Source organism: Drosophila biarmipes, chromosome 3L, assembly GCF_025231255.1.
Source record: "Drosophila biarmipes strain raj3 chromosome 3L, RU_DBia_V1.1, whole genome shotgun sequence".
Lineage (NCBI taxonomy): Eukaryota > Metazoa > Arthropoda > Insecta > Diptera > Drosophilidae > Drosophila > Drosophila biarmipes.
The window spans coordinates 7,127,940-7,151,562 of record NC_066613.1 but is presented as its reverse complement, the minus strand read 5'-3'; the positions used below and the strand labels follow the sequence as shown (position 1 = coordinate 7,151,562).

General features: G+C 42.6%; 5 protein-coding genes across 9 annotated transcripts; 2 read left to right on the top strand and 3 right to left on the bottom strand.

Annotated features, from left to right (window-relative positions):
- The first annotated feature begins 4,632 nt into the window (after positions 1-4,632).
- LOC108030644 (endoplasmic reticulum-Golgi intermediate compartment protein 3) lies at positions 4,633-8,078 on the top strand. Its single transcript, XM_017103658.3, has 5 exons — positions 4,633-4,833; positions 4,902-5,253; positions 5,836-6,173; positions 7,567-7,774; positions 7,836-8,078. The coding sequence occupies exons 1-5, from the start codon at positions 4,746-4,748 to the stop codon at positions 7,969-7,971; spliced, it is 1,122 nt and encodes a 373-aa protein (XP_016959147.1). The 5' UTR covers positions 4,633-4,745; the 3' UTR covers positions 7,972-8,078.
- LOC108030647 (reactive oxygen species modulator 1) lies at positions 6,200-6,879 on the bottom strand. Its single transcript, XM_017103659.3, has 2 exons — positions 6,538-6,879; positions 6,200-6,414 (listed from the first exon to the last, which is right to left on the bottom strand). The coding sequence occupies exons 1-2, from the start codon at positions 6,666-6,668 to the stop codon at positions 6,306-6,308; spliced, it is 240 nt and encodes a 79-aa protein (XP_016959148.1). The 5' UTR covers positions 6,669-6,879; the 3' UTR covers positions 6,200-6,305.
- Positions 7,984-9,882, bottom strand: LOC108030643 (U4/U6 small nuclear ribonucleoprotein Prp31). Its single transcript, XM_017103657.3, has 4 exons — positions 9,687-9,882; positions 9,177-9,628; positions 8,496-9,114; positions 7,984-8,429 (listed from the first exon to the last, which is right to left on the bottom strand). Exons 1-4 carry the CDS (start codon positions 9,783-9,785, stop codon positions 8,094-8,096), a joined length of 1,506 nt encoding a protein of 501 aa, XP_016959146.1. The 5' UTR covers positions 9,786-9,882; the 3' UTR covers positions 7,984-8,093.
- Positions 9,883-10,151: 269 nt separating this feature from the next.
- On the top strand, positions 10,152-14,409 carry LOC108030673 (probable DNA mismatch repair protein Msh6). The gene is made up of 5 exons (XM_017103701.3): positions 10,152-11,267; positions 11,325-11,654; positions 11,718-13,325; positions 13,382-13,867; positions 13,925-14,409. Exons 1-5 carry the CDS (start codon positions 10,245-10,247, stop codon positions 14,069-14,071), a joined length of 3,594 nt encoding a protein of 1,197 aa, XP_016959190.3. The 5' UTR covers positions 10,152-10,244; the 3' UTR covers positions 14,072-14,409.
- LOC108030664 (glycoprotein 3-alpha-L-fucosyltransferase A) lies at positions 14,333-23,450 on the bottom strand. 5 transcript variants are annotated; one of them, XM_044094814.2, is made up of 5 exons: positions 22,814-23,450; positions 18,165-18,348; positions 16,832-17,548; positions 16,411-16,594; positions 14,333-16,047 (listed from the first exon to the last, which is right to left on the bottom strand). In XM_044094814.2, the coding sequence occupies exons 2-5, from the start codon at positions 18,248-18,250 to the stop codon at positions 15,523-15,525; spliced, it is 1,512 nt and encodes a 503-aa protein (XP_043950749.1). In that variant the 5' UTR covers positions 18,251-18,348; positions 22,814-23,450; the 3' UTR covers positions 14,333-15,522. The 5 variants fall into 5 exon arrangements, with proteins under 5 accessions (XP_043950749.1, XP_016959177.1, XP_050742721.1 ...); XM_017103688.3 differs by lacking the exon at positions 22,814-23,450 and adding an exon at positions 22,016-22,762; XM_050886764.1 differs by lacking the exon at positions 22,814-23,450 and adding an exon at positions 20,319-20,513.
- Between the last annotated feature and the right edge of the window lie 173 nt (positions 23,451-23,623).

The following is a 23,623-nucleotide window of genomic DNA, read 5'->3' as shown; positions in this document are numbered from 1 at the left end:
TGGTTAAATTTCAACTGTAAAGTGCCTGTGTTTAATGTGTCAAAATCTGCACTATTCAGACTCTTTCAAATAACTAGTAAATATAAATCCTTGTTGTTTTGTTTCATTTAATTTTAAAATTTGAGGAATTTCTACAAATAGGCTATATTTATCGAAATTAATGTTCAAGGAGATAGGTTTTGAGTTATGTATACGGATAGCTATTAATAAACTAATTGCCGTAGTTCCCATTAGAGCAATGATCTGCTTGACAGATAAGTATGAATAATGGGTGGGCTTAGTAAATATGGGTTTGCGTGGCACTGTACCTACACTCTAATTTAGTGTTTAAATTTCTTCCAGGGGTGCCGATTTTTGCCAGTGCGGACTCGAAATCAGAATCGGAGCCTGAGTCGGTGGCCAGGGCATTAAAGTGTCAATATCCATTAGGCAGTCCTGATTGTTTAAGCTGCTTTACGCCAACTTCTTTTCTGGCTTTCTCCTCTTTCTCCGTCCGGCTCTAAGTTTCTTGACACGCTCTCTCTTTTCAGCCCGGTTCCTTTGTCTCCGGAGTCTTTTATTGCCGCAAAGCCGTCGCACAATGACTCCTTCTCCGCTATTTGTTCTGGCTGCTGTTGGGCTCATTGTTTCAAATAAGAAATGACGCGAATTGGCTAGAGCGAAATGGTTAGAAATGCAAATTAGCGGGAGGTAAGAGGGGCGGTTAGGGGCGGGTCGAGGGAAGTGGCCATTGCAAAAACCCCAATGCCCTAAGGCCACAAGTTGGGCAGATATAAGAGGGCTATGAACTTGTGAGTCCGAAAATCTGAGGGGTACATTTTTTAGATATTTAAAAAAGCAATTTAATAATTACCCAAAAAAAAGTAAGTAAGTGACATAATAAATGATGATAATACACAAAACTAAATGTTCAACCAATGTGTAAGGGTTTAGAATAAATAAATGTGTAAATTTGATTTTAAAAAACCGTTTATAGGTGCTCCGTGCTTTAAATTTAGATATTCAGAACAAAACCAGAAGTGAAATCTTTAAATTCTTTCTATCTTCAATGGGTATTCCCGATCCCAGGGCCATGGGCCCTACCCATACCCTTCCCAATCCATTTACTTCAATTTAGAAAGTAAAAAAGTGTAAAATTACCGCCAGCTAATCTTTGTCATCTGCTGCCTTGCCTGATTTTACAGATTTCTTGTCCAGGTAATTGCAGAAAAGGTCAAGTCGGCAGAGGAAAGACAAAGGAAACTGGAGAGTGGCAAAGAAAATGAGAAAGCTTTGGGACTTGGGCTTAATTGGTAATTACACAAAGTCGCGGCATGTTCTACACACCTACGTACAATTATTTGTGACCGTGCATGGATTTCGGGTTCAGGGACCTCAAGGGTTTCGGCTTCAGTCAGTCAAGCGACAAGCCACCTCGTGATTTATATTTAAGCGAAAACTTTTAACTCCAACCAGAATCCCCGGGGATAAGCCACGGTCTCCTATTATTGCTGCTGCAGAAGGGCTGGGGGTCACAACCCCCAAAAGCCAGGCGCTGGCTGCGTGGGCTGTCGAAACTTGTGGTTCCTTTCAATTAACCTTTCATCTGTTTAACATGTATTATAAAATTAGACGCGGTCTCCTGGACCACAGCGGCAGCAGTGGGCTGGGGTGGTTGTGAGCTGGCCCTGCCTAATGTATGCGCAACCACAGCCCCAAGACATGACAACACTATTAAACATTATTCGTGGCCAGCGGAAGGGGCGGTTCGAGGGAGGCCCTAATTATCGCCGGGCCAACGCGGCGTATGCGTAATCAATGGAGGATATGGCTCTGGAATCTATGGCTCTAATAAAAAATGAAAGAATTTTAAAGGATTTTCGAATTCGATTTCCGTGCTTTAATAGTTACGGAGGGTTTTATTATCGCCAAGCCAATAAAGAATAATAAACAACACCAAAAAAATCTACTCGTGACAGTTCCAAAAAATCTATATTTTGATCTGCTGCAAAATTTTAAGAATATCATACAAACAGTTCTCAGGAATTTAAGGGTCCTGATAAGAAATGGGTCACAAATTTTTCCTTGAAATCTTGTTTTCAAGCTTAAAGTTGAAAATATATTATACACTGTACCACAATACCAATAAATCGGAGTAAAAGAAACTTTTTATTTTTTAAGTGCCTTAAATATTAAACAAACTATAAAATTATAAATTGTCCAACAATTTGTACTCCAACTATGCTTAGTTGATTAGTAAATCGTACTATTTACTTTCCTTTGAGGTTGGATCGAGCCCGGTAGTGCAAATTTAAATGTTTAAATTTAAATAAATAATATAATGAAATAAAGAAAGTGATTTTAAATGTATAAAAATAATATAAAGTCTTTTTAGGCGACTTTATACTAATTTTTAAAATTAAGCTTGGATTTCTTTTAGTGTCCTAATATTTCTTTACTTCACTATCGAGTTCTTATTACGCATAATCAGAAAACATATGTATGTGTAATTCTGCAAACCAAGATAAAAATTTAAAAATCATTTCAAATTGAAAAAATATTTAAAATAACTACAGTCCACATTTGCCGCTGGTGCACAGTACACGGAGCCTTTTTCTTGCCTGACAGGCACCGGAAAAAAATTGTTTTACCCTATAAGTTCTTCAACGCAATAGGACTAAAAACATAGTGATAAAAATTTGCTTATCATGTTTAAATATAAACACCAAGGAAAGGAGTATTTATAGATCGAAGTGGAATATCTGATTTCAAGGAGTGCATTGAGAATAAACTCGGAAAATTTTTCATTGATCTGGAGAGGTTACATCTGATGACTAAGGGAACAGTTGTGCTAAAGTAGGCACCGTTGTTTCTTTAGTCGTCAGGTGCAGTTTCTCCAGACCAATGCAAAAACTTTCCGCGTTTGTTCCCAAATCATTTCCAGTGTCGTAACCCGCCTCGTTTTTATATGGCCTTCCGGTAAGCATACAACAGCAACTTTGGTCCCTGAGATAAATTAAAAATAAATTAAAATTTTATTTTCAGTGAAATGTCAATAGCAAATATTAGAAGAACACAGTACCAAAAGAACACAGAACCCCTTTCTTCAAACAACCTACGACAAATGCTGTGAAACGATGCGTTGCAAAATTTCACATTGATTCAATTCCTTTGTCTTATTTAAATATGAATAAATTTTGTGACCACCCTTAAAATGGGTGAGAAAACGTACCCTCTAATCATTTCATTTTACAATTTGTATTTTTATTGTTGGTGAAGAACGCGTTTTTTAAAGACATTTGCTACTACATAACTGCAACAATTAAATTCCCAATTGAGCAATTTTTAGAAACAGGGGACTACAAAATGTGTACATTTTTCAACATTAACTCTTCTGTTAAATAAAAACAAGAAAGGAAGTTAACTTCGGTAAGCCGAAGTTTGTATACCCTTGCAGTTATAGAAATGAAGAACTTTAGTTATTAATTTTTTCATATTATATGATATATGATATAGTCGTCCGATTTTAATAATATTTAATTCAAAATTCAGAACTTATTAAAAAATGTTATTTCCAAGTTGAGAAGGTTATATGTTAAAAAACACCGAAGATATACTTTTTTTTTTTAATTTTTTCCCCGATAGTTCCTATGGGAGCTATAAGATATAGTTGTCCGATCCGGCTGGTTCAGATTTATATACTACCTGCAAAAGAAAGAAGACTTTTGGGAAAGTTTCAGCCCGATAGCTTTAAAACTGAGAGACTAGTTTGCGTAGAAACGGACGGTCAGACGGACATGGCTAGATCGACTCGTCTAGTTACGCTGATCAAGAATATATATACTTTACGGGATCGGAAACGTCTCCTTCACTGCGTTGCAAACTTCCTCTTCTGTTAAAATTATATATATTCAACTTAAGTTTTATGTATTTATTTAAACCTTTACTTTTCTTAAAACAATTTTTTGTTAAAATCATAAAAAAGAAATCAAAATTATTGTTTTAAAATTTCAATCCAGTTTGTCACTTGCAATAGTTACTTTTATGTTAAAGCAATTTTTTGTTTTAGGTACTAAAGTGTTTCTAATCCCTTCTTTTACGAAAGCACTGTGCTTCTCGCTCGCTCTTTTAACTAATGAAAAATTTTTTTTGACAAACCCTGCGTGTTTACTAATTTTACAAAGAGACAAGTAAATAAAGTTTCAACAAAATCAAAAATGTTAAACAATATTATTTGCGAAACAATATATTAACAAACGTTGTAAAAGAAAGGCGATATATGTATGAAATAAGCAAAATCCCAATAAAGTGTAATGTACCCAAAACTTTATCTTTTATGTAAATGTAATCCAAGTAATATTTCCGTAAAATTGTGTAGAATGTATATTTCCTATAAATAAGTCAAATTTCATAAAGAGGTTTATAAAAGATGCCTCACATTTTAATTTTTAGTGGCAAACGAATGGGCATGACAATGTTTTTTGTTGTGATAAACTTATTTTAGAAATAAAAATCGGCCAAAAATAAAAAATTTGTACGTAATTGAAACATGTAAAAGAACAAGAAGTAAAGTCGGATTGCATGTATAATTTTCGATAACGATAGTTATCAACCGCCCTCATCGAACAGCCGAGAGCATCTGTTTGACTGAACAATTGCAGACATCTGGCAACGTCAATCGCACACGTCACCTGCCGTTGCGAAAAATATGTAATTTTTATTGTTTACGTCTCCGATTCTTGTTTTCTGTGGGTCTTTTGAGTAATATGAAGTTCGCCGACGTGCTGCGTCGCCTGGACGCCTATCCACGCACCTTGGATGATTTCAGCGTCCGCACTGTGGGCGGCGCCGCAGGTGGGTGCAGGTGTAACACTTATTGTGGCGATAAGAAACCCAAACAACCGGCTTTTCACGATTTTCAGTTACGATAATCAGCACCAGCATCATAAGTCTCCTGATATTCCTCGAGTTCCTGAGCTACATGCAGCCCACCTTGAACGAGGAACTCTTCGTCGACACAACGAGGGGTCACAAGTTGAGAATCAACCTGGATGTAACGCTCCACAATCTCGCCTGCAACTACATCTCCCTGGACGCGATGGACTCGTCGGGGGACACCCACCTAAGGGTGGACCATGATGTCTTTAAGCACCGTTTGGATCTCAAGGGGGAGCCCCTGAAGGAGACGCCCATCAAGGAAATTGTGGCCGTCTCGCCGCCCAACAAGAACGTGACCTGCGGCAGCTGCTACGGAGCAGAGCACAACGCCACCCAGTAAGCTATATATCAGGGACCAATATTAGTAACTTAGATACCTTTAACCTTTCCCTGACATCCGTGTCTGTCTTTTTTCCATTACTACGATCAGAAAGCTTTGTTTGCAAATACTAATTTTAAATAGAAGGTATATTCTTTTAAACTTCAATACATGGGCATTTAATTAGTAATATTGTAAAGCTAAATTCTTCCACTTTCTGATTGTATCGCTTTCAAGTTTTATAAACTAGAATTTTCATTATTTTTTAGCTGTGATTTCTGTAATTTCTGTATTAAAATGTGATGAAACCAATTTAAACGTAAAGAGCTGTTAGAATGGTATCATTGTTACTACCTGGCACAACTCAAAATATATTTTTGAAATTAACGTGCCGTGGAATATATTGACCATATATAAAGTTAAGCTTGAAAGCTAGTTGTTGAAGGATAAATTAATAACAATGAAGGAATAACTTCACCAAAACTTCGGCAGAAGTATTTTACTCAGTCATCAAAATAATCTAAATCAGGATCAAGCTCTAGTTTTAGGGTTTACCCATTTGACTACCCCTTTTTAATCCTACCAAAAATCCCATCAAGCTGCTGCAACACGTGTGAGGAAGTGCTGGACGCCTACCGGCTGCGCAAGTGGAACGTGGCAGTGGACAAAATCGAGCAATGCAAGGGGAAGTACAAGCGCAGCGACGAGGACGCCTTTAAGGAGGGCTGCCGCATCCAGGGCCACCTGGAGGTGAACCGCATGGCCGGCAGCTTCCACTTTGCGCCCGGCAAGAGCTTCTCCATCCGGCAGTTCCACATCCACGACTTCCAGTTCAGCAGCGTGAAGCTATCACACACCATCAATCACTTGTCCTTTGGCGAGAAGATCGAGTTCGCCAAGACGCATCCTCTGGATGGACTGCGGGTGGACGTGGCTGGTGAGTGGTAGACAAACAAACCCATCTCGTATCTCATTAACATCTCTATTGCAATAACTTAACGTAATTTAAACAAGATTGGAGTAGGGCTTAAGGTTGGTGTTCAGTAACTCTAGTCAAATGCCAGCAGGATCAGCAGCGAATCCCTGTGCCAATGGCCATGAAAGTGCCGAAGGTTCCGCCACCCTGGACCATGGTCTTGCCCACATTGTTGATCAGCTCCCGTCCACGTAGCCCGTATCTGAGGAAGATTTTTATTGGGTTCATTAGTTAGCCGGTGTAATTACATAATTGCCGGCCTCCACTTGCGTCACTCCATTGGAGAAGTGGCAAACAGAGCAGCCGGGTGCAAAGTCCAACTCACCTGAGTGCCGAGAAGCCCCCGAAGACCGCTCCGCTGGCCATTCCCACACAGAATCCGATGATGAAGCCCGTCTTCATCTTATCGAAGCACGACGGTCCCTGCTGGGAAAATGAGCTCGTGGGCAGTGGCATGCCGCAAAGTCCTTGGCTTCTCTCGTTCTCCTGCTAAATACACGTCTATCCCGTTGCGTAGCAAGCTCCGCTGCTCCGGCTCACTTATGAATATTGCGCGTGGTGCCCAAAGGTCCGTTTATTTTAGGAAATATTTGAAATACTCGTATTTGTTTCGGCACCGAATCGTAAAACAATGTGAATGTGTCAGTGAGCTAGGGATGTGAGAAAGCGTCACCGGACTTATCGATAAACTATAGCGATTATGCGTGTATTTAAGTTCCAACGGTCACACCGAAAATTAGGTGGGTGTATTCGCTCGTTCAAAAGTTAAGTTTTTAAATTACTTAAATTAAAATAAAATTATTTACTTATACAGTAAAAAGCAAATAAATTTAAACTGAGAAATCTGAATTAAAAAAGAAAAAAACACTTTTGAAAGATATTCTCTTGTCTAGAAAGGTGCATTATCGCTACCAGCTTTCGTGTGAACTAAATTGCATTTTTAAAAGTATTGAAAATTTCATTTTTCTTGAGCTTTTTATTTTATAAAAAAAATATATATGTGCTAAATATATCCCCCGATTTTTAAAGAGATCGTTTATAACATGGTTTCGGTAAAAACGCTTTTGAAAGTTATTTTCTTGTTTAGGACCCAGCATCTCCGTTAGATTTGGATCTACACACAATTAAACCACAATATTCTTTTTGCGGTCCTAACAAAAATGTAACCAATATTTGTGAACCCGCCTCCTATCGCCTTTATAACTTAAAGTGGTTTGAAGTAAACATCAGAAATTCACCAATTAGTTTTTTTGGAACATTTTTCAAACTCAATGAAACCGACACCGAGCCATCTGATTTGGCAATAAGACACTTTTCCTTGATTTTTAAATTATTCTATTATTACTATTTGCAGAGACTAAAAGCGAAATGTTCAATTACTATTTGAAAATTGTGCCCACGTTATATATGCGAGGGAGTAATTACGCCGAGCCCATATACACGAATCAATTCTCCGTGACGCGATACCGAAAAGATCTTTCAGATCGGGAGCGAGGAATGCCGGGCATTTTCTTCAGCTACGAACTCTCGCCGCTGATGGTGAAATATGCCGAGAAGCACAAGTAAGTAAAGCAAAGGGCCTCCCTAAATTCAATTTTGATTGTATTCGCTTTGCACCCGCAGCTCCTTTGGCCACTTTGCCACGAATTGCTGTTCCATCATCGGAGGCGTCTTCACGGTGGCCGGCATTCTAGCCGTGCTGCTGAACAACTCCTGGGAGGCCATTCAGCGAAAACTGGAAGTGGGCAAGCTCAGCTAACAACAATTTGAATCTCTTGTGCAGCATCGATGCAGCTTTACTACGCCTAATTCATTATACATTCGACAAATCTCCAAATAAAAGTGCTTAATTTTATAGAAAATGAAGGGAAGGGATTTTCTTTAAGTAGTCCGCTGTCCGACTGACAGAAATCCGGAGGTGTTTGAAAAGTATTTGGCATTGGCTTCCGTCTGGGACCGTTCCGCCGCTTGGGGATTAACAATTTCCAGACCTTGCAGTGGAGTAAAGGCCACACTGGATGCTGTTCCGGAGATCTGCCGTTTGACTGTGGTGTTTCCGCCGTACACTTGCTGCTTCTGCAGGTTCTTGTGCAGCGTCTTGCTGATCCGCACCTTGGTCTTCTCATCCACCTGGGGCAAACGGATGCGTCCGGTGCCGGTTTTGCCAATGGTGCCGCGGGAGTAGCCCAGATCTCCTTGGTAGGCATCCTCTTCGATCTGAAAGGAAAGTTGGTAGGTTGCAAATTACTTTATTAGCATTTTATGTATAAGCTTCCAACTTACATCTCCGAAATTCATGCGGTTCGCCTGCTTGCGGAACTCTGTGAGCGCATACCGCTCTTTCATCTTACGAACACGCTTGCCTCCTCGCTTCTTCTTGCTTCCCTCGATGGGCTTTGGTAGAGGCTTGATGAACTTTACCGGAGGAGGTTCCTGCAGCTTGTCGAGCTTCTTTTCCACGTCCTCCTTGAAGCGCAAGCCAATCTCTCCGTGGACACTCTCATGGCAGGCATCCACACGTGCTGCAAGCACCGCTTTGGCTGCCACCAACCGAGCTGCCTTACGTCGCAGATCGGGGGCAGTGTCCTGGACAATCTGGGAGTAGTAAACGTAGCCAGTGTGTGGCAACATCTGCGTTTGTGAGAAGCCCGACAGGGTTTTCTTCTGCGAGCCCAAGACCTGAACATTGCAGGCCGGCATTTTGGACAGTTTGGAGAGACCGCCAGCAATGCCGAGCAGCTTGGCAGCTGTGGAAGCTCCGACAATCATTGAAAGATTGGGGGCTATGAAGGTCATGCGGCTCTCGACATACTCGTAGATCTTAGACTTGAAGTTGTTCAACTCAATGGCCATTTCGCAGGCCTCGTCGATCTTGGCCTTTTCCGCTGGCGTTAGCATGGTGCTATAGAAAGAAATGAAATATTACTTAGAAGTTTTCTTGGATTTAGATGGCACCTTACTTACCCCTGAGTGGTGGAGGCGGTGACGGACACAATCATAATGGTGGCCTGTGTGAGGATGGCCTGCAGCTTTTCATTATTCTTAACCTGGTCTAGGTCGTTGCCCAGCTCCTTGACCGCCAGCAAGTACTCAATCTCACCCACAATCAGGGAGTCCAGTTCGGGGAATCTCTTTTGGTACTTCTCCTTGGTGAACTTGTGCACTATGGAAATCTCGTTGTCAATGTCCACAGCGATGGCATTCGCGTCCACGATGAGACAGTACTCGGGATCGGATTCCACGGATCCCAGCATTTCGGCTGCAGTTCTCTGGCGACTTGCGTAGTGCTCGATCTGCTGCAGAGTGTTCCTTAGGCGCTCCGAATCGCGCAGCTTGCAAAGCTCCCGCACCGACTGCACGGTGACATCGACGTCCATCAGATTTGGAGCAGGTTTGGCCAACTTCTCCGCCAGGAGCTGTGGAAAAGGACAATGCTTATTTCACAAGGATTCGTACCATGTTTTTATGTCTTACGCTTTCGTCCTCGGCACTGGCCATCTCTGCATCTTCCTCCTCCAACTCATTGTCATTGTCCTCCTCCAAATCAGCGAGTAGTTCGTCTGCCAGCGACATTATTGGTTATTTTTAAGCTTATTTACTAAAACTCGTGAAATTTGTTTTATTTTCTTTCGTGCTGGGAATAGAGTGACCGTTATGCGACCGCTTATTCTAATTTTAAAATACTAAAGTACACCAATCGTATAGCAAAAATATTTAATATTCTAAAAGTGAGTGTCGCAACACTTGCTTGTTTATTTAACAAAAGATTAGTCCCAAGTTAAAGCAATTCGTTGCACGAAACTACTCTTAGGACCTTAAAAATTTTCACAGAAACGTAAAAACGACTTCCAATCATAGTCGTTTGGTATTTTTTTATTCACTGCAACGTAGTGGGTACATGGCCATTACGTGACGGAACGGAGCTTAACTGACATATCGCGTGTGGGCATACTGATTTTTGGTTTTGGCGCATAATCCGGCGTCTTTGTCCTGGTTTTTTGCGCAATTCGCAATCATTTCTACGTCTCTACCATGTCCAAGAAGTTGAACACAAGTGTGGGCGGTACCCCCACCAACACATTGTTTAATTATTTCTCCAAATCTCCGGCTGTCGACAAAAAAAAACTGACACCGAGCGTGAAACCAGATACAGAGACCACAGAAAAGGAGAATCTCAAGAACCAGCAGCCAAAAGTGGAGGATCCAAAGGACCCCGCCAAGAAGCATTCAAAGCCAGCGGCCAAGAGGAAGCTGCCCCTTTCCGGTGGTTCCGATGATGAGGCGGTCACTGGCCTGCGCAAGCGAAAGCGCATCGTTCAGCCGGAAACGGAGAGCGAACCGGAAATGGACGAGACCAAGTCGGAGGATGACTTCTCCGAAAACGCCTCCGACTACGAACCGGACGCCAACGAGTCCAGCGACGATAGCGGCAGCAGCGGCGAGGAAGATGTGTCACTCAGCGAGCAAGACATGTCCGTGGACAGTCCCACACCCAAGAAATCCCGCAAAAAATCCAAGATCCATAATAACAACAACAACAATAACAACAATGAGCCTTCGAGCAAGAAGTTGAAGTTGGAGACAACTATTCAGCTAGCCGAGGGTTCCACTTTCCAGGAGAAACTGAAGAACCTGCAGAGCAATGCCAAAAAAGATGCATCGTACGATGATATAGTGACCACCACCTCCACTTTGGATGAGCCCGTCGTGTGGCCCCACCAGAAACTGGAGTTTTTGCAGCCGGACAAAATCAAGGACAAGGCGGGAAGGCGTCCAGATCATCCCGACTACGACAAGAGCACCCTGCATGTGCCGGAGAAGTTTCTGAACGGGCTGTCGCCAGGTGTTCGCCAATGGTGGGTCCTCAAGTCGGACAATTACGATTGCGTGTTGTTCTTCAAGGTGGGCAAGTTCTATGAACTGTATCACATGGATGCGGACGTGGGCGTCAACGAGCTGGGCTTCACCTACATGCGCGGAGAGTTTGCCCACTCGGGTTTCCCGGAGATATCCTTCGATAAAATGTCCACAATCCTCATAGACAGGGGATTCAAGGTGAGCTAAGAAGAGGAGGTTATTACCCGCTATATCTTAACAGACATTGTTTTCCAGGTGGCCCGCGTGGAGCAAACGGAAACCCCTGACATGATGACCGAGCGTTGCAAGCGCATAAAGGCAACCAAGTTTGACAAAGTGGTGGCCCGCGAGATCTGCCAGATCACCAATCGTGGCACCCAGGTCTTCGGATCGCAGTGCAAGATCGGACCGAATCATCAGCCAAACTATATGTTGGCCTTGGTTGAGCAGGATGAGGGTACTTGGAGCCGGTATGGTGTCTGCTTTATAGACACCTCCATAGGGGACTTCCACTTGGGCGAATTTGAAGACGATAAGAACTGTTCTCGCCTGCTCACTCTGCTTTCTCATCATATGCCTGTTTTGGTAATTAACTCTACTTTTCATGCTTATTAAATGGCACTCGACTAATTTACTTCCATTTTCTAGCTCCTTAATGAGAAAAGCGCTTTGACCCAGCGATCCCAGCAAATTGTGCGCACTGTCCTGGGTGGAATACTCAAAGAGCAGGTTCCCAGTAATGGGTCGCAGGCCTGTAATGCAGAGAAAACCCTTAAACTGCTAGCGGAGCGCTACTATGCAGGAAGTGGTTCCGATGACAACTGGCCATTGGTCCTGCGCACCATGCAGTCGGATGTGGATCACTTGGGCCTAACCCCTCATAACGACTACAAGCTGGCCCTTAAAGCTCTCGGCGAGTGCATCTTCTTTATCCACAAGTGCAAGCTAGAGCCAAAGGTGCTGCCCATGGCACGTTATCAGCTATATGTTCCACCCGATCAGCTAGCGGATGCAAAGCCGACTGTGGCCTCCACCTTGAGGCGTTCCCACATGGTCTTGGATGCCACTACCTTGTCAAATCTTAGGATTATTGGGGAGGATCACTCTTTGTTCTCCACCTTAGATCACTGCTGCACAAAGTTTGGGAAGCGACTGCTGCACCACTGGCTTTGTGCCCCAAGCTGCGATGTGGAAGTCATCAAGGAGCGACAAGATGCTATTGGAGAGCTAATCGGGATGCCGGCCGAACTGCAGGAGGTTCGTGCTTTGCTCGCGCCTATGCCGGACTTTGAGCGGAATCTGGCGCAGATTCACCTCTTTGGCAACAAGCAAATCAAGCAGATGGATCATCCGGACTCCCGAGCAATTCTCTTCGAAGAGAAGATATACAACAAGCAGAAGCTTCTAGGGTTCATGGCAGTCCTTAAGGGGTTCAACACACTTACCAAACTGCCCACGATATTCCATCAGTGCCAAACAGCTTTGCTCAAGAGGATTACCCAACTTCCAGAATACGGAGGTTCATTCCCCGACCTTAGCAAGGAACTGAAGTACTTTGCCACTGCTTTTGATCATGATGCTGCGGCCAAAACGGGAGTGATTGCTCCACAAGCTGGAATGGATGCAGAGTACGATTCGGCCATGGATTCCATAAACGAGATCGAGGGACGCCTAAAGACTTATCTCGTGGAGCAGGAGCGCCACTTCGGTTGTCGCATTACTTATTTTGGAAGCGACAAGAAGCGTTACCAGTTGGACGTGCCGGAAACCCATGCCAGCAAGGCGAACAAGTCTTATTCCTTGGAGGGACAAACTAAGGGAAAGAAGCCCTCGCGCCGCTACACCACTGCTGAAACCCGAGCTTTGCTTAAGGATATGCAACACGCTGAAGAGACACGCAACATGGTGCTCAAGGACTTGGCTCGTCGCCTTTTCGAGAAATTCTCCAATCACTATGAGCAGTGGAAGCAGTGCATCGACTGTGTTGCCAACCTGGATGTGCTGGGCTCCCTGGCGGAGTACGCTGTTCAACAGATGGTCATCTGTGTGCCAGAGCTGGTCTCTGGAGTAGAGCAGCCGTTTGTTCAAGTGAAAGAGGGCTACCACCCTTGCGTAAACGCCTCCACCTATATTCCCAACGGTCTGGAACTGGGCACTGAGTCAGAGGCGCCACTGTCGTTGCTCACTGGTCCAAATATGGGCGGCAAGAGCACGCTGATGAGGGAACTGGGGCTGCTGGTTATCATGGCGCAAATTGTAAGCCTTATTAGAACTATATTTATTTTATTATTTCAATTAATTACTTCTTTTAGGGTGCCCACATTCCCGCTGCCAGCTGTCGTCTCTCGTTGGTGGACAGAATCTTCACTCGACTGGGGGCGCAAGATGATATTCTTGCCGGTCACAGTACCTTCCTCGTGGAGTTGAACGAAACCTCACTTATTCTTAAGCACGCCACATGCCATTCGCTCGTGTTGCTCGACGAATTGGGCAGGGGAACCGCCACCTACGATGGCACGGCCATTGCTGCCTCCGTGGTCAACTTCTTGGCTAATCTCAAGTGTCGCACTCTCTTCTCCACCCACTACCACAATCTGATTGATTTCTTCCACAACGACAAGAGAATCACCCTGGGTCACATGGCCTGCATGGTGGAGAACGAAGACACTGCGGATCCCACCCAAGAAACGGTTACGTTCCTATACAAATACTCAGCTGGGGCTTGTCCAAAATCATATGGATTTAATGCTGCCAAACTAGCTGGGATGCCCCAAGGAATTATCAAACGTGCCTATGAGGTGGGTGATTTTAATCTTATGTAATTGCAAACAGCTAAAGTTTCTGTTTATTTTCAGCTTTCCAAGAAAGTCGAAGCCATTGCTTTGCAGCGCAAAATTACGGCAAAGATCGTGTCTGCCACCGCAGGAAAAGATGAATCCAAAAAGGAAAAGTTAACTGCTATTCAAGAACTACTAAAGCAGTTAAAAATGTGCCATGTTTAGGGTATGGAATCTCAAAAAATGAGGCTACTGGATTGCTATGGAAACTTTCAAACTGAACATGATTTTGTATTTCTTCAAGTCATTTTCTGAAGCAGCTCTGCTGTTACTTATAGTATAGTATACGTTGCTTTCTAAGCACTTTTCAGTATTTCAACGTGTAAGAATTCCGTTTTTTAATATTTTTAGAGTTCTCTGAATTAAAAGCATGTGCCATGCCCAAAACATTTATAATTTTGTTTGAAGCCAAAATAATATTTTAAATTGGTTGCCACTGTTTACTTTTATTTTATTATTATATTATTATTTTTGTATCACAGTAAAAATTAAAATTAAAACAAGTTCACAATCAAAATACACACACATAATGTTATTCCGTACTTATAAATTAAATGTTACACAATAAATACAAAAATTGTAAAAAACACACATATGCGCTGTTCGAACCGAAATAATACGTCATATGTTATTTTGTGAAAATAGGAATGCAGATTGTATTTGTATTAGATCAGATGTATATGTTAGCTTGTGCGAATCTGTTATAGAGTAATTAGTTAGTCAACAGGCTGGGAAACCTTTTCAAGTAGCTCTCTATAGCTAACATTTAAACTAAAAGCCAGGCTAGACAAGATGTAAGACCGAAAATCAAAAGGGAAAAGCAAAATGTGCTCGATTAACAGGCAACACACTTCAGATCGAGTCATCGGTTGCTGGTTGCTTACAAAAACACTTACAAAAGATCTAAGCTAATTAGCTGACGCCTCTTCTCATCGTAGTTAAGCTTGATAATGTCAGACTACTTTAACTGGCTTGCCTCTCTGTACCTTATAATGGTCTATTTTGGACTTTCTTCTGGTTTAAACAACTATATAAATTACCGAACTATGTATACATATCATCTGTATATCCACAATAACTAGGCTAGGTTTCTACGTTGTCTTATGCATCTGCTCTGTATATGTTACAACGATCGGCACGGGATCTATGGGCTAGTGCTTAATCGTTCCTCCCTCGGACCAGCTCCGGGGATCGGTTTACTTACTAACTAACTACAAAAAACATTTACGTAAAACTCCGACAAAAACGAAGCGACGATTTACACATGGATTAGCAAAGGATGGGCCGATTTTTTGATTGCGACTAAAGGCCTTGAAATTTAGTTTGATTTAAAAGTGGAAATTTTGAAATTGTAAGATTCCAAGATTACTATATTAAGATCTTAGGAGAACGGTTTTAATAATATTTAAGGATTTGGCATTTTTTCAAACCTTAGACCTCATATCGCACATTATTTCTCGAAACAAAATAGACCCATCCGGTGGATAGTGATAGTGAAAGTGGGGATGGGATACCTACGAAACAGCAATTCAAAAACGAGGGACTCACTGATGATTGGGACTTCTGATCTACGGAAAGCCCATGCCCACGATCTGGATCGCCTCGAGGACTTGGACTCAGTCATCGCTGGAGTCGCTGATAACGTCCTTGCGCGCCTTGAAGTTGCGCCAGGATCTCGTGGTGCAGACCCCGGGACCCCGCCACCAGTCGTTGAGATCCGTGTACCACCGGGGTTTCCTCAGCTGCTCCTCGTTGTGGAGCGTGGCGCACACCCGGCACCAGTAGTACGTGTTGATGAACTCCCCGGTGCCCTTCCACTTGAAGTACGAGTTGTACAGCTCGTCGTCGTGATCTAGGATGTGCAGGTACTCCGCCAGCTCCTTGGGCGAGGCGAACTCGTCGACGTGGATGTAAGACCTCCGAGGAGCACTCACCTCGTAGTCCTCCGGCCGGGCCCCCATAACGATGGGCAGAACCCTTCTGTTCAGCGCGTTTACGAAGAACTTCTCGGTGATGTAGTCCTTGCAGTTCGAGTTCTCGAAGGCCAGGTAGAACTTGTAGTCGTTGTCCAGGATCTCGAAGCACTTGTCCGCCGTGCTCCGCGAGCACTTGAAGTTGCCGCATGCCCCGTAGATGTCAACCTGTAAGGGGTAGTTATTTTTGTTTAATTAATAAAAACGGTTTACCTTATGAACTACGGCACCATTTAAAGAATTCGAAATTCTTTAATAATATTTTAAACCCTTCATAGTCTTAATTTATTAGATCATAGTTGAATTGTATAGTTTATTTCTTTGAAAATTCCGTAAAATGAATATCTCTTTATAATAAAAAAATCGCATTCAAACTGTTGGATCAATGGGCGCCAAAATTTTAGACATAGAAAACTAGAAAATAAAAAACTAGAAAGTAATGCCCGCAAAATTTGGATTCTTTGGTTTAAGCCTCGGTAAAAAACCAAATAAATTGTTATTTTAAATATCCCTTATTATTTATCCATTTACCTCGATGTGCTTTTGCAGTTCGTGGGCATACTGGAGCCGGCCATTCCTCGCTCCACAGTTGGACACAAACCAGGCCACTTTCTTGGTCTTATTGACGGAGTAGTTGATATCCTGCTCCAGCTGCTGCACCTTTGTGTCGTAGTACTGCCATTTTTCGTAGGGCGCAACAATAGTACTGTCCCGTCTGCAAGAAAAATGTTTAATAATTACTCCGAATAAACAAAACTGTGAATCATATGAATCACCAAGCTCCGACAACCCAAAGACCCCCTTGTGATTTAAAATCATATTTCGGGAATAGGCTTTTGGCAGAATTGTTGAAATTTTTCTCTAAATCAGAGGGCATGGCAACAAAAGCCGGTGCTTATCATTTTTAGCACCGAATTTTAAGATAAGTGGATACTTTTTAAGATGCAAATACCTGTAGGTGGCCGTCCAGTTGATGGCATCGGGCACCTTGACGTTCTGAGTGTGATACGGGCACTCCAAGTAGTAGAGCATGGAGACCTGCTTGGAATTGTTGGGTCGCCGGATGCCCGTGGGGATGTAGTGATCCTTGTAGAGGATCATGTCGGCCGAGCTGGCCAGATCTCGATTGGCAGTCAGTTCGCAGGTGTCCACGGGACACTTGGCTTTCAGGAAGACGTCGCGGCCCTTCTTCACGTTCCACGGACCCAGTCCGTTGTAGAGGAGGATGGTCTTCAGCTTGCCGCTGGCCTTGATCTCCTCGTAGTTGTGCGGCACGTACATCAGCTGGTTGACGATCCGGTCGGAGTAGGAATCCTGGTGGGGCAGCAGACGCGGGGCATGGCGCTTCCTGGCCTTGCGATTGCTGTAGGTCCTGGCTGGCTTCGGGTAGTACTCTCCGTTCTTGAAGAACCAGGCCTTCTCCACCGGCGGCTCTTGCAGCCGATCCGCCTCCGTCTCCTCCCCCTCCTGAGCCGCCTGCTCCGGGTCCTCGACGAGATTATCCGCCACTTCGGGCAGCACAGTGGGTGCTGCTGGCGCCGGCGTGGAACTGGTGGCCATTGGGTGCTCCTCGTCCATGGACTGCAGCTGATGCAGATGCTGGTGGTGCTGCTGCTGTGCGGTTATTTGCATTGATCGCGAGCTCCGCGTCTTCCATAGTTCGCTCTCCCTGGAGAATTTGAAAAGAAAATAAATCAATTATAGCTGTATTCAAACGATTTTAATTGGAATTCAAATTCCCCGAAATTTGAGCAATAAGTGAGTATAGAATACTCACTACCACTTATAATGACATTAGCTGTTCGAATTTCTTTGTCAGGTTTGTTTCGTTTTTAATTAGGAAATCCACAGTACGATCTAAAATAAGCATTTGATAAATTTTAATTAACCTCGAACGTTGTTTTTAATTTATAATTAGTTGTTTGGTTTAATTTCATTTAACTGATATACATACGTGCTAAAGAAACTGCTCCCATGAACCAAGAAACACTGAATACCGACGGTGACTCTTTGCAATTTTGGCAATAAATAAGTACATATACATATGTTTATAAAAAAGTCATGTGAATTCCGAGGAAATAATTTTATTATACGCAGAACAATTCGTGCGTCAGCACTAGAGGAGCGTACTAAAATGTTTAAATTAAATCGAACTGTGGTCTATGTTTGTTTTTCAAACACCTTCCACAAACTGATGGGCTGCATCCCCTGCTCTAGCTCTCCGGTGCCCAAAGATCAATATTTGACCGGTCCCATTTACCTTCGCCGGCTGCTGTCTTACTCACTTGAGGTTGAAAACGAAAATGAGGAGGAGGGCGCAGATCAGCGTGAAATAGAAGTACTTCTTGAGGGATATTTTCGGACGTCGCATGGTGACCGCTCCCTGTCCTCGGCGATGGGGCTCTAGACTACGGGTTTCGGGGGCCAATGAACCGATTGCGTCTTCTTCAGCTGGCGTTAGTCATTGTGCTGTGCGAGATAGATACACAAACGAGATGGATAGTAAATTATAAAGCCAAATATTCGATTCCCTTTGTACTTCATGTCGGCCGGAGCCACGCATTTCCAGCACTAATTACCCGTGTTAATTTTTCGTCGATTTGACAGTGTATTTTGATACAATACTCTACGAAAATCGTGTTGATCGCTTGGACTCTCTGCGAGAACTGAGCTCAATATTAAAAATGTTTCGTTTCAACGATCGCAGGGGCGGTACGTTGCCCACTGCCGGGTTTTTAATCTTACTTTGTGGTATAAAGCAGGCTCTGGGGATTTCAGCAGTACAATTTTTATCAGTTTTACAGTGAATGAGAGCAAAACTATTTGATGCAATTTTTAAAACTTAAGTATTTTTAAGTAAACAAAATAAATTTCTTAAAACTCTTTTTCCGTTTTGGACACGCACATACACAAAAAGTTCAAATAATTGTTTCTTATCGCCGCAAACAAAAATGAAATAATATTTTAATAATGTTCTCTGGAACCCATTAGAAATCCCCTTATCTTGCATTTTTCAGTGACACGTCTTCGAGACCTTTAAATGAGTTGCTTTTGGTTTCACTCACACTTCCTAATCCCAGCGCGTGGAATGTTTTGTACAAGTTCCTATGGAGGATGGATAGAACTTCCTGATCTACACTGAGTTCGCTTGTTTTAGCACTTAGCCGCAATCGATCTAATGGTGATCGGTATAATTTTTAGCTTTCTCCCGCCAGTCATGGCTGAACGAATGAATTAGGTGACATTAGTTCCGATTCGTTAAAACTGTCCCAACTCCGTCAAAATGTATATGAGTGCGACCACGCGCGGGAGAGGCGAGAGTCTCTTACGTTCAGTCAATAAAAATATTCGAATCCGACAATCCAAGTTTGCCCTGGCCAAATATTGAGGCAGATGGCTGTCGCGCCTCAAGAGCTGTTCCACATCAACCGGCGGGGCGTATACGTAATAGAAAGAACAGAGGGCCCGGAGAACCGGGCAAAGTGGTTGGACAAGTAGGAGGAGGTGGGTGTGGGCCGCCTCCCAGAGCTGGCTACTATCAACGGCTCTTATGGACCTGCCCGAGGGGCCTAATTACAGGAGACGGCAGCAGGCGGGTGCAGCTTCATTTGGGCCACATTCCTGGCTAATCCCCCAGAGCCCTCACCAAGTGTCCATCCATCTATCACATGTCATTTATGGCACTGTTCCAATGTGTCTGTGTGAGTCATCGCGCCGGCGGTTGCAACAGCACTTAGGGGCTCCCCTACTTCGGTAGCCACGCAAATAAGGTGGTGCAACTGTGGCCGGGGGCCACTTAAGTTGCCCGCTCTACTTGGCAACTATTCCACACTCGAAAAAACGCAAGTAACTACTATATTGGGCAAAGAACTGTCTAATTTCAGTAGCTAAAAAGTATCCTACAAATTAAGAAGGGGATGTAGAATTCAATTTTATCAAGAATAGTTTGCTCTTTTTAATTATTAACTGAGGTACAACATATTTTTTAAAGGGCTTTTAAAACTTTTCATTGTAAAGCAAGAAAGTTTTGGGGGAAAAGTAACACGATATAATGATATACAACGCAAACTTTGTGGGAAATATTAGTACGTTGGTAAAGCTTTTGCTTGCAGTGCAGCCTTCGGGCCACCCTGGTCCTCATTGGGGTCTTCACTATCGCATTTTTGACGTTTTTGACAAGCAAACAGCAGAAGAAAGGAGAAAGCAGTAAGGAGTGGGGATAACCAGAACGGATCCCTCGGCTTGCATGAAAAATGTAGTTGGAGTCGTTCATTCATGCTGCGAATGTAGGACTCCCATGGGGGACTGGGGATGGGAACGGAAAGTGGCTTGAGCAAACAGAACCGCATGCAAAGATCTCAACGGCTATGGAACTGGGGCTCTACCTGTTATTTCTTACACGGGTCCGAGCAGCACATGACACGTGTTTACTTATTCACCTTTCAATTCAATCTATCGATTATAGCGCGGTTTCCGGCTTGACAAATCCCTGCAGATATTATTATTTCGGCACATTTACTTCCACAACAGCTTTAATTTGTTTGTGCTCCTGCTCGAAATGCTCTCGCTAAACTGCACTTTTTCCCGGCTTCTGAGTGTTTAATATTCCACTTTAATTAGCAACAATATTAATATATATACTAAATGTGGTGTTTATCAGTTGGTTTCATTAGAAATCTATATGTATGTGTACAGGGCATGAGTAAGCTAACATAAAGCACTTTCTCTGCTCTGCACTGATAAGACCTGACAAGTTCAAGGAAATCCAGATAATTGCTGAATTCCTCTTAAATTTATATTTTTATTGTAGCCTGGTGACTTCTGAAAATAATATAGTATAGAATAAAAAGAACAAATTCATATTCTGGGAACACGTTAAATATTTACGTGTTCTATTATGACAAAAACTAGTGGTTTTCTTAATCTTTTCTAATTATTCAAATATTTTAAGTTGTATTTCTTTAAATTGAGGTAATAACAACGTTAAACCTCTTACAAAATAAACAAATTAGGCACCCAGCTTGTAGGTACCCAGTCCACCTGGACCCCGGTTTTCTGTTATATCCTCGGTAATTCTTTCCGGGAAATTCCATGACACGCATTTCCACCGCTCGAATCGTGTCCTGCTTTCGCTTCCCTAATTAATGTGTTTATATTTAGTTAGGTGCTGTGGCCTCTTGTCAAGGCACTTGATCTACGCCTTTAGTGTGTCGATATGCCTATATATGTACGTATACTATGCAGCATAGGGGCTCAGGCACTCCGAGGGGAAACTTATGGAAGAGCTGGGGCCCAGGGGCTGCCCGACTTGCATGCATTGTTTCCTTGAATGTCCCACGCGGCCTTTGGCTGGGAAATGCCTTTTCTTTGTTGTCTTCACGCTGTCGCACTTGACTTTCTCGGCTACAAGTTTGTACACTTTCTGGAGGGGTATCCTTAAATAACATGATTTTACTCTTGACGCCATCAATCATTTTTATTTTCTTTATCTTAAGATTTTATTCTTGATATTGTCAGTTAAGATAGATAAGGCTGGAATTGATAATTACAATAATGCAACATTTTTAAGTATTTCATTTAACTAATATTTCATGAAACCTTGCATATTATTTCTAAAAAGGAGTGTTTAAAAGGTTAATACCTTTAAATACCTTATAATAATGATAAGGTGATTTTCCCAAGGGTACTCCCATCTTCGGTTTCAGATTTTTTTTTGTGTTTTGTTTTTTTTCCTGTTTTGTGCTCCTTCTCTTCGAAGGACTTTTCCTGGGGATTTGTTGATTGTGACTTGGCAACTAGTGGGCTAGTGCTTCACTTGTGGCCTTTCTAATAATAAAGTGTCCATATTTTTAGCCCACATGTGAGGGGTATTCCCCCTGACACCAACACCACCACCCCCACCCCCACTCCCCTCCCACTCGCCAGCCCTACCACCCCTTACCACCCCATTTTACGCACGCACTGTCTGTGTCCCGTTGCCAATACACCGTGGTGTCTGCCGCTCCCCTCACTTGCCTTGATTTTCATATTCCATTTCTCAATCAATAAAGTTTGTGGTTCGCCGCTCGAAAGTTGATGGGTTAAGTGGCCTTTTGGCCCCTCGACTGGTCAATAAACATTTTGCAAGTGCACTTACACAATTGAGCCGCCGTTGTTGTTGTTGTTTGTGTGTTTTTGGTTGGTTGTTTGTGGCGGATCCCTAGGCTTTTCTCCTCTTGCTGGCCAAGCTAATGTGAGTACCTTTCGCAGTCCTTTTCATATTTGCACACTGCGCTTGGAGGTGGCTTAGTTTCCGGTTTTAAATGGTTTTCCTTCGCCTCTAAACTTAATGCTTTCTCCGCACACACACACGCACAGACTCGCAGAGGTATGAAAGTGACGGTGTCCTTGCCTTTTCACGTAACTTTTGCAACTGCGCCCAAAGCCGAGAATGTAAATGTGTTCTTTTAGCAGACAGCTGGGCACCCACAGGAGTGAGAGAGCGGAGAGAGCGGAAGAGAGGTCCTGCGAGCCGGGGGAAGAGGGAGGTAGAGGTGTGGATTCACCTAATAATAGCCTAACCGAATTCGAACTTGCTCTCTTTTAATGTTGTGCGTTGTTTAAGGGACCATAATTGCTTTATAACTATCCGCATTATTCATATTTTAATTCCCCCTCTTTGGCGGCTTTTCTGCGCAACTGCAGGAAGAGAAGGAGAGAGCGGCAAGAGCAAGAGAAATGGCAAACAAACAAAAGCCACAGCTGTCTTATCACAGGGCGGCTTACCACCCCCTTTCACTGATAGCAAAGACAAGCGTTATCGAGGGTTCGCGTCTTCGCTAAACACGCATATATTAAAATTTGACTTCACCACGTTTCCTTTTTATTTAATTTTCTTTTTTTTAATTTTTATTTCAGATATATTTTAATTTAAAAATTTTATAACCTATTTCACCTCGTTATTAACACCACTGCTTGTTTTTTCGAACCGGTTTAACTCTCTGGCACGACTAAACACTTTTCCGGGCTATCCCCATATTTAAGTAGTACATTGCACAAGCAAACTAGCAACAAATTCCCGTGCAATATATACAGTTTCTTATCACTTCGATTTATTTGAAATCTGTATTCCTTATGCCCGTGCACACATATTTTAAATAGTTTATAAAAGTAACATTGGGGGCGCACAAAAAATATAAAAATAAAGCATTCATAGAGGATTTTTTGATTTTTTCGACATGTTGCTTATATTTTTAACTTAGTTTAAGGTTTGAAAGAGAAGAGGTAGCTGCATTGTGAACATAATTTGTAATTGGACGCTATATATATAAGTAAGTCTCACCAAAAACCAACGTGATGAACTCTATTTTAATCTCATGGATCGCGGTTTTCCAAAAGCATTCTAAGAAAAAGGACATTAAAGCTCAAAAATGTCAGCTTTCGTTTAATTTTGGTTAGTTTGCTCTCCAGGAGCCCCAATTCAGCCATTACCTAAAAAAAATTCGTTCTCTTATTTCCTAAAACCGCTCTTTATCGATGCGGAGCTGTATTGCTAAAGATTTCGACATTCGCTGTTTTAGAATCCCCCTGCTTTTCCCATACACTATGCTACACTATTTTTTATTTTATGATTTTTTTTTTCTTAAATGCAATTAAATGCAATTAACCAAATAAAAATTGTGTCTACGTTTTGAAGATACAGAAGCAAACAAACACTATGCTCTATAATTTGTTTTTCTCATACGAGAGTTACTAAAACAAAATA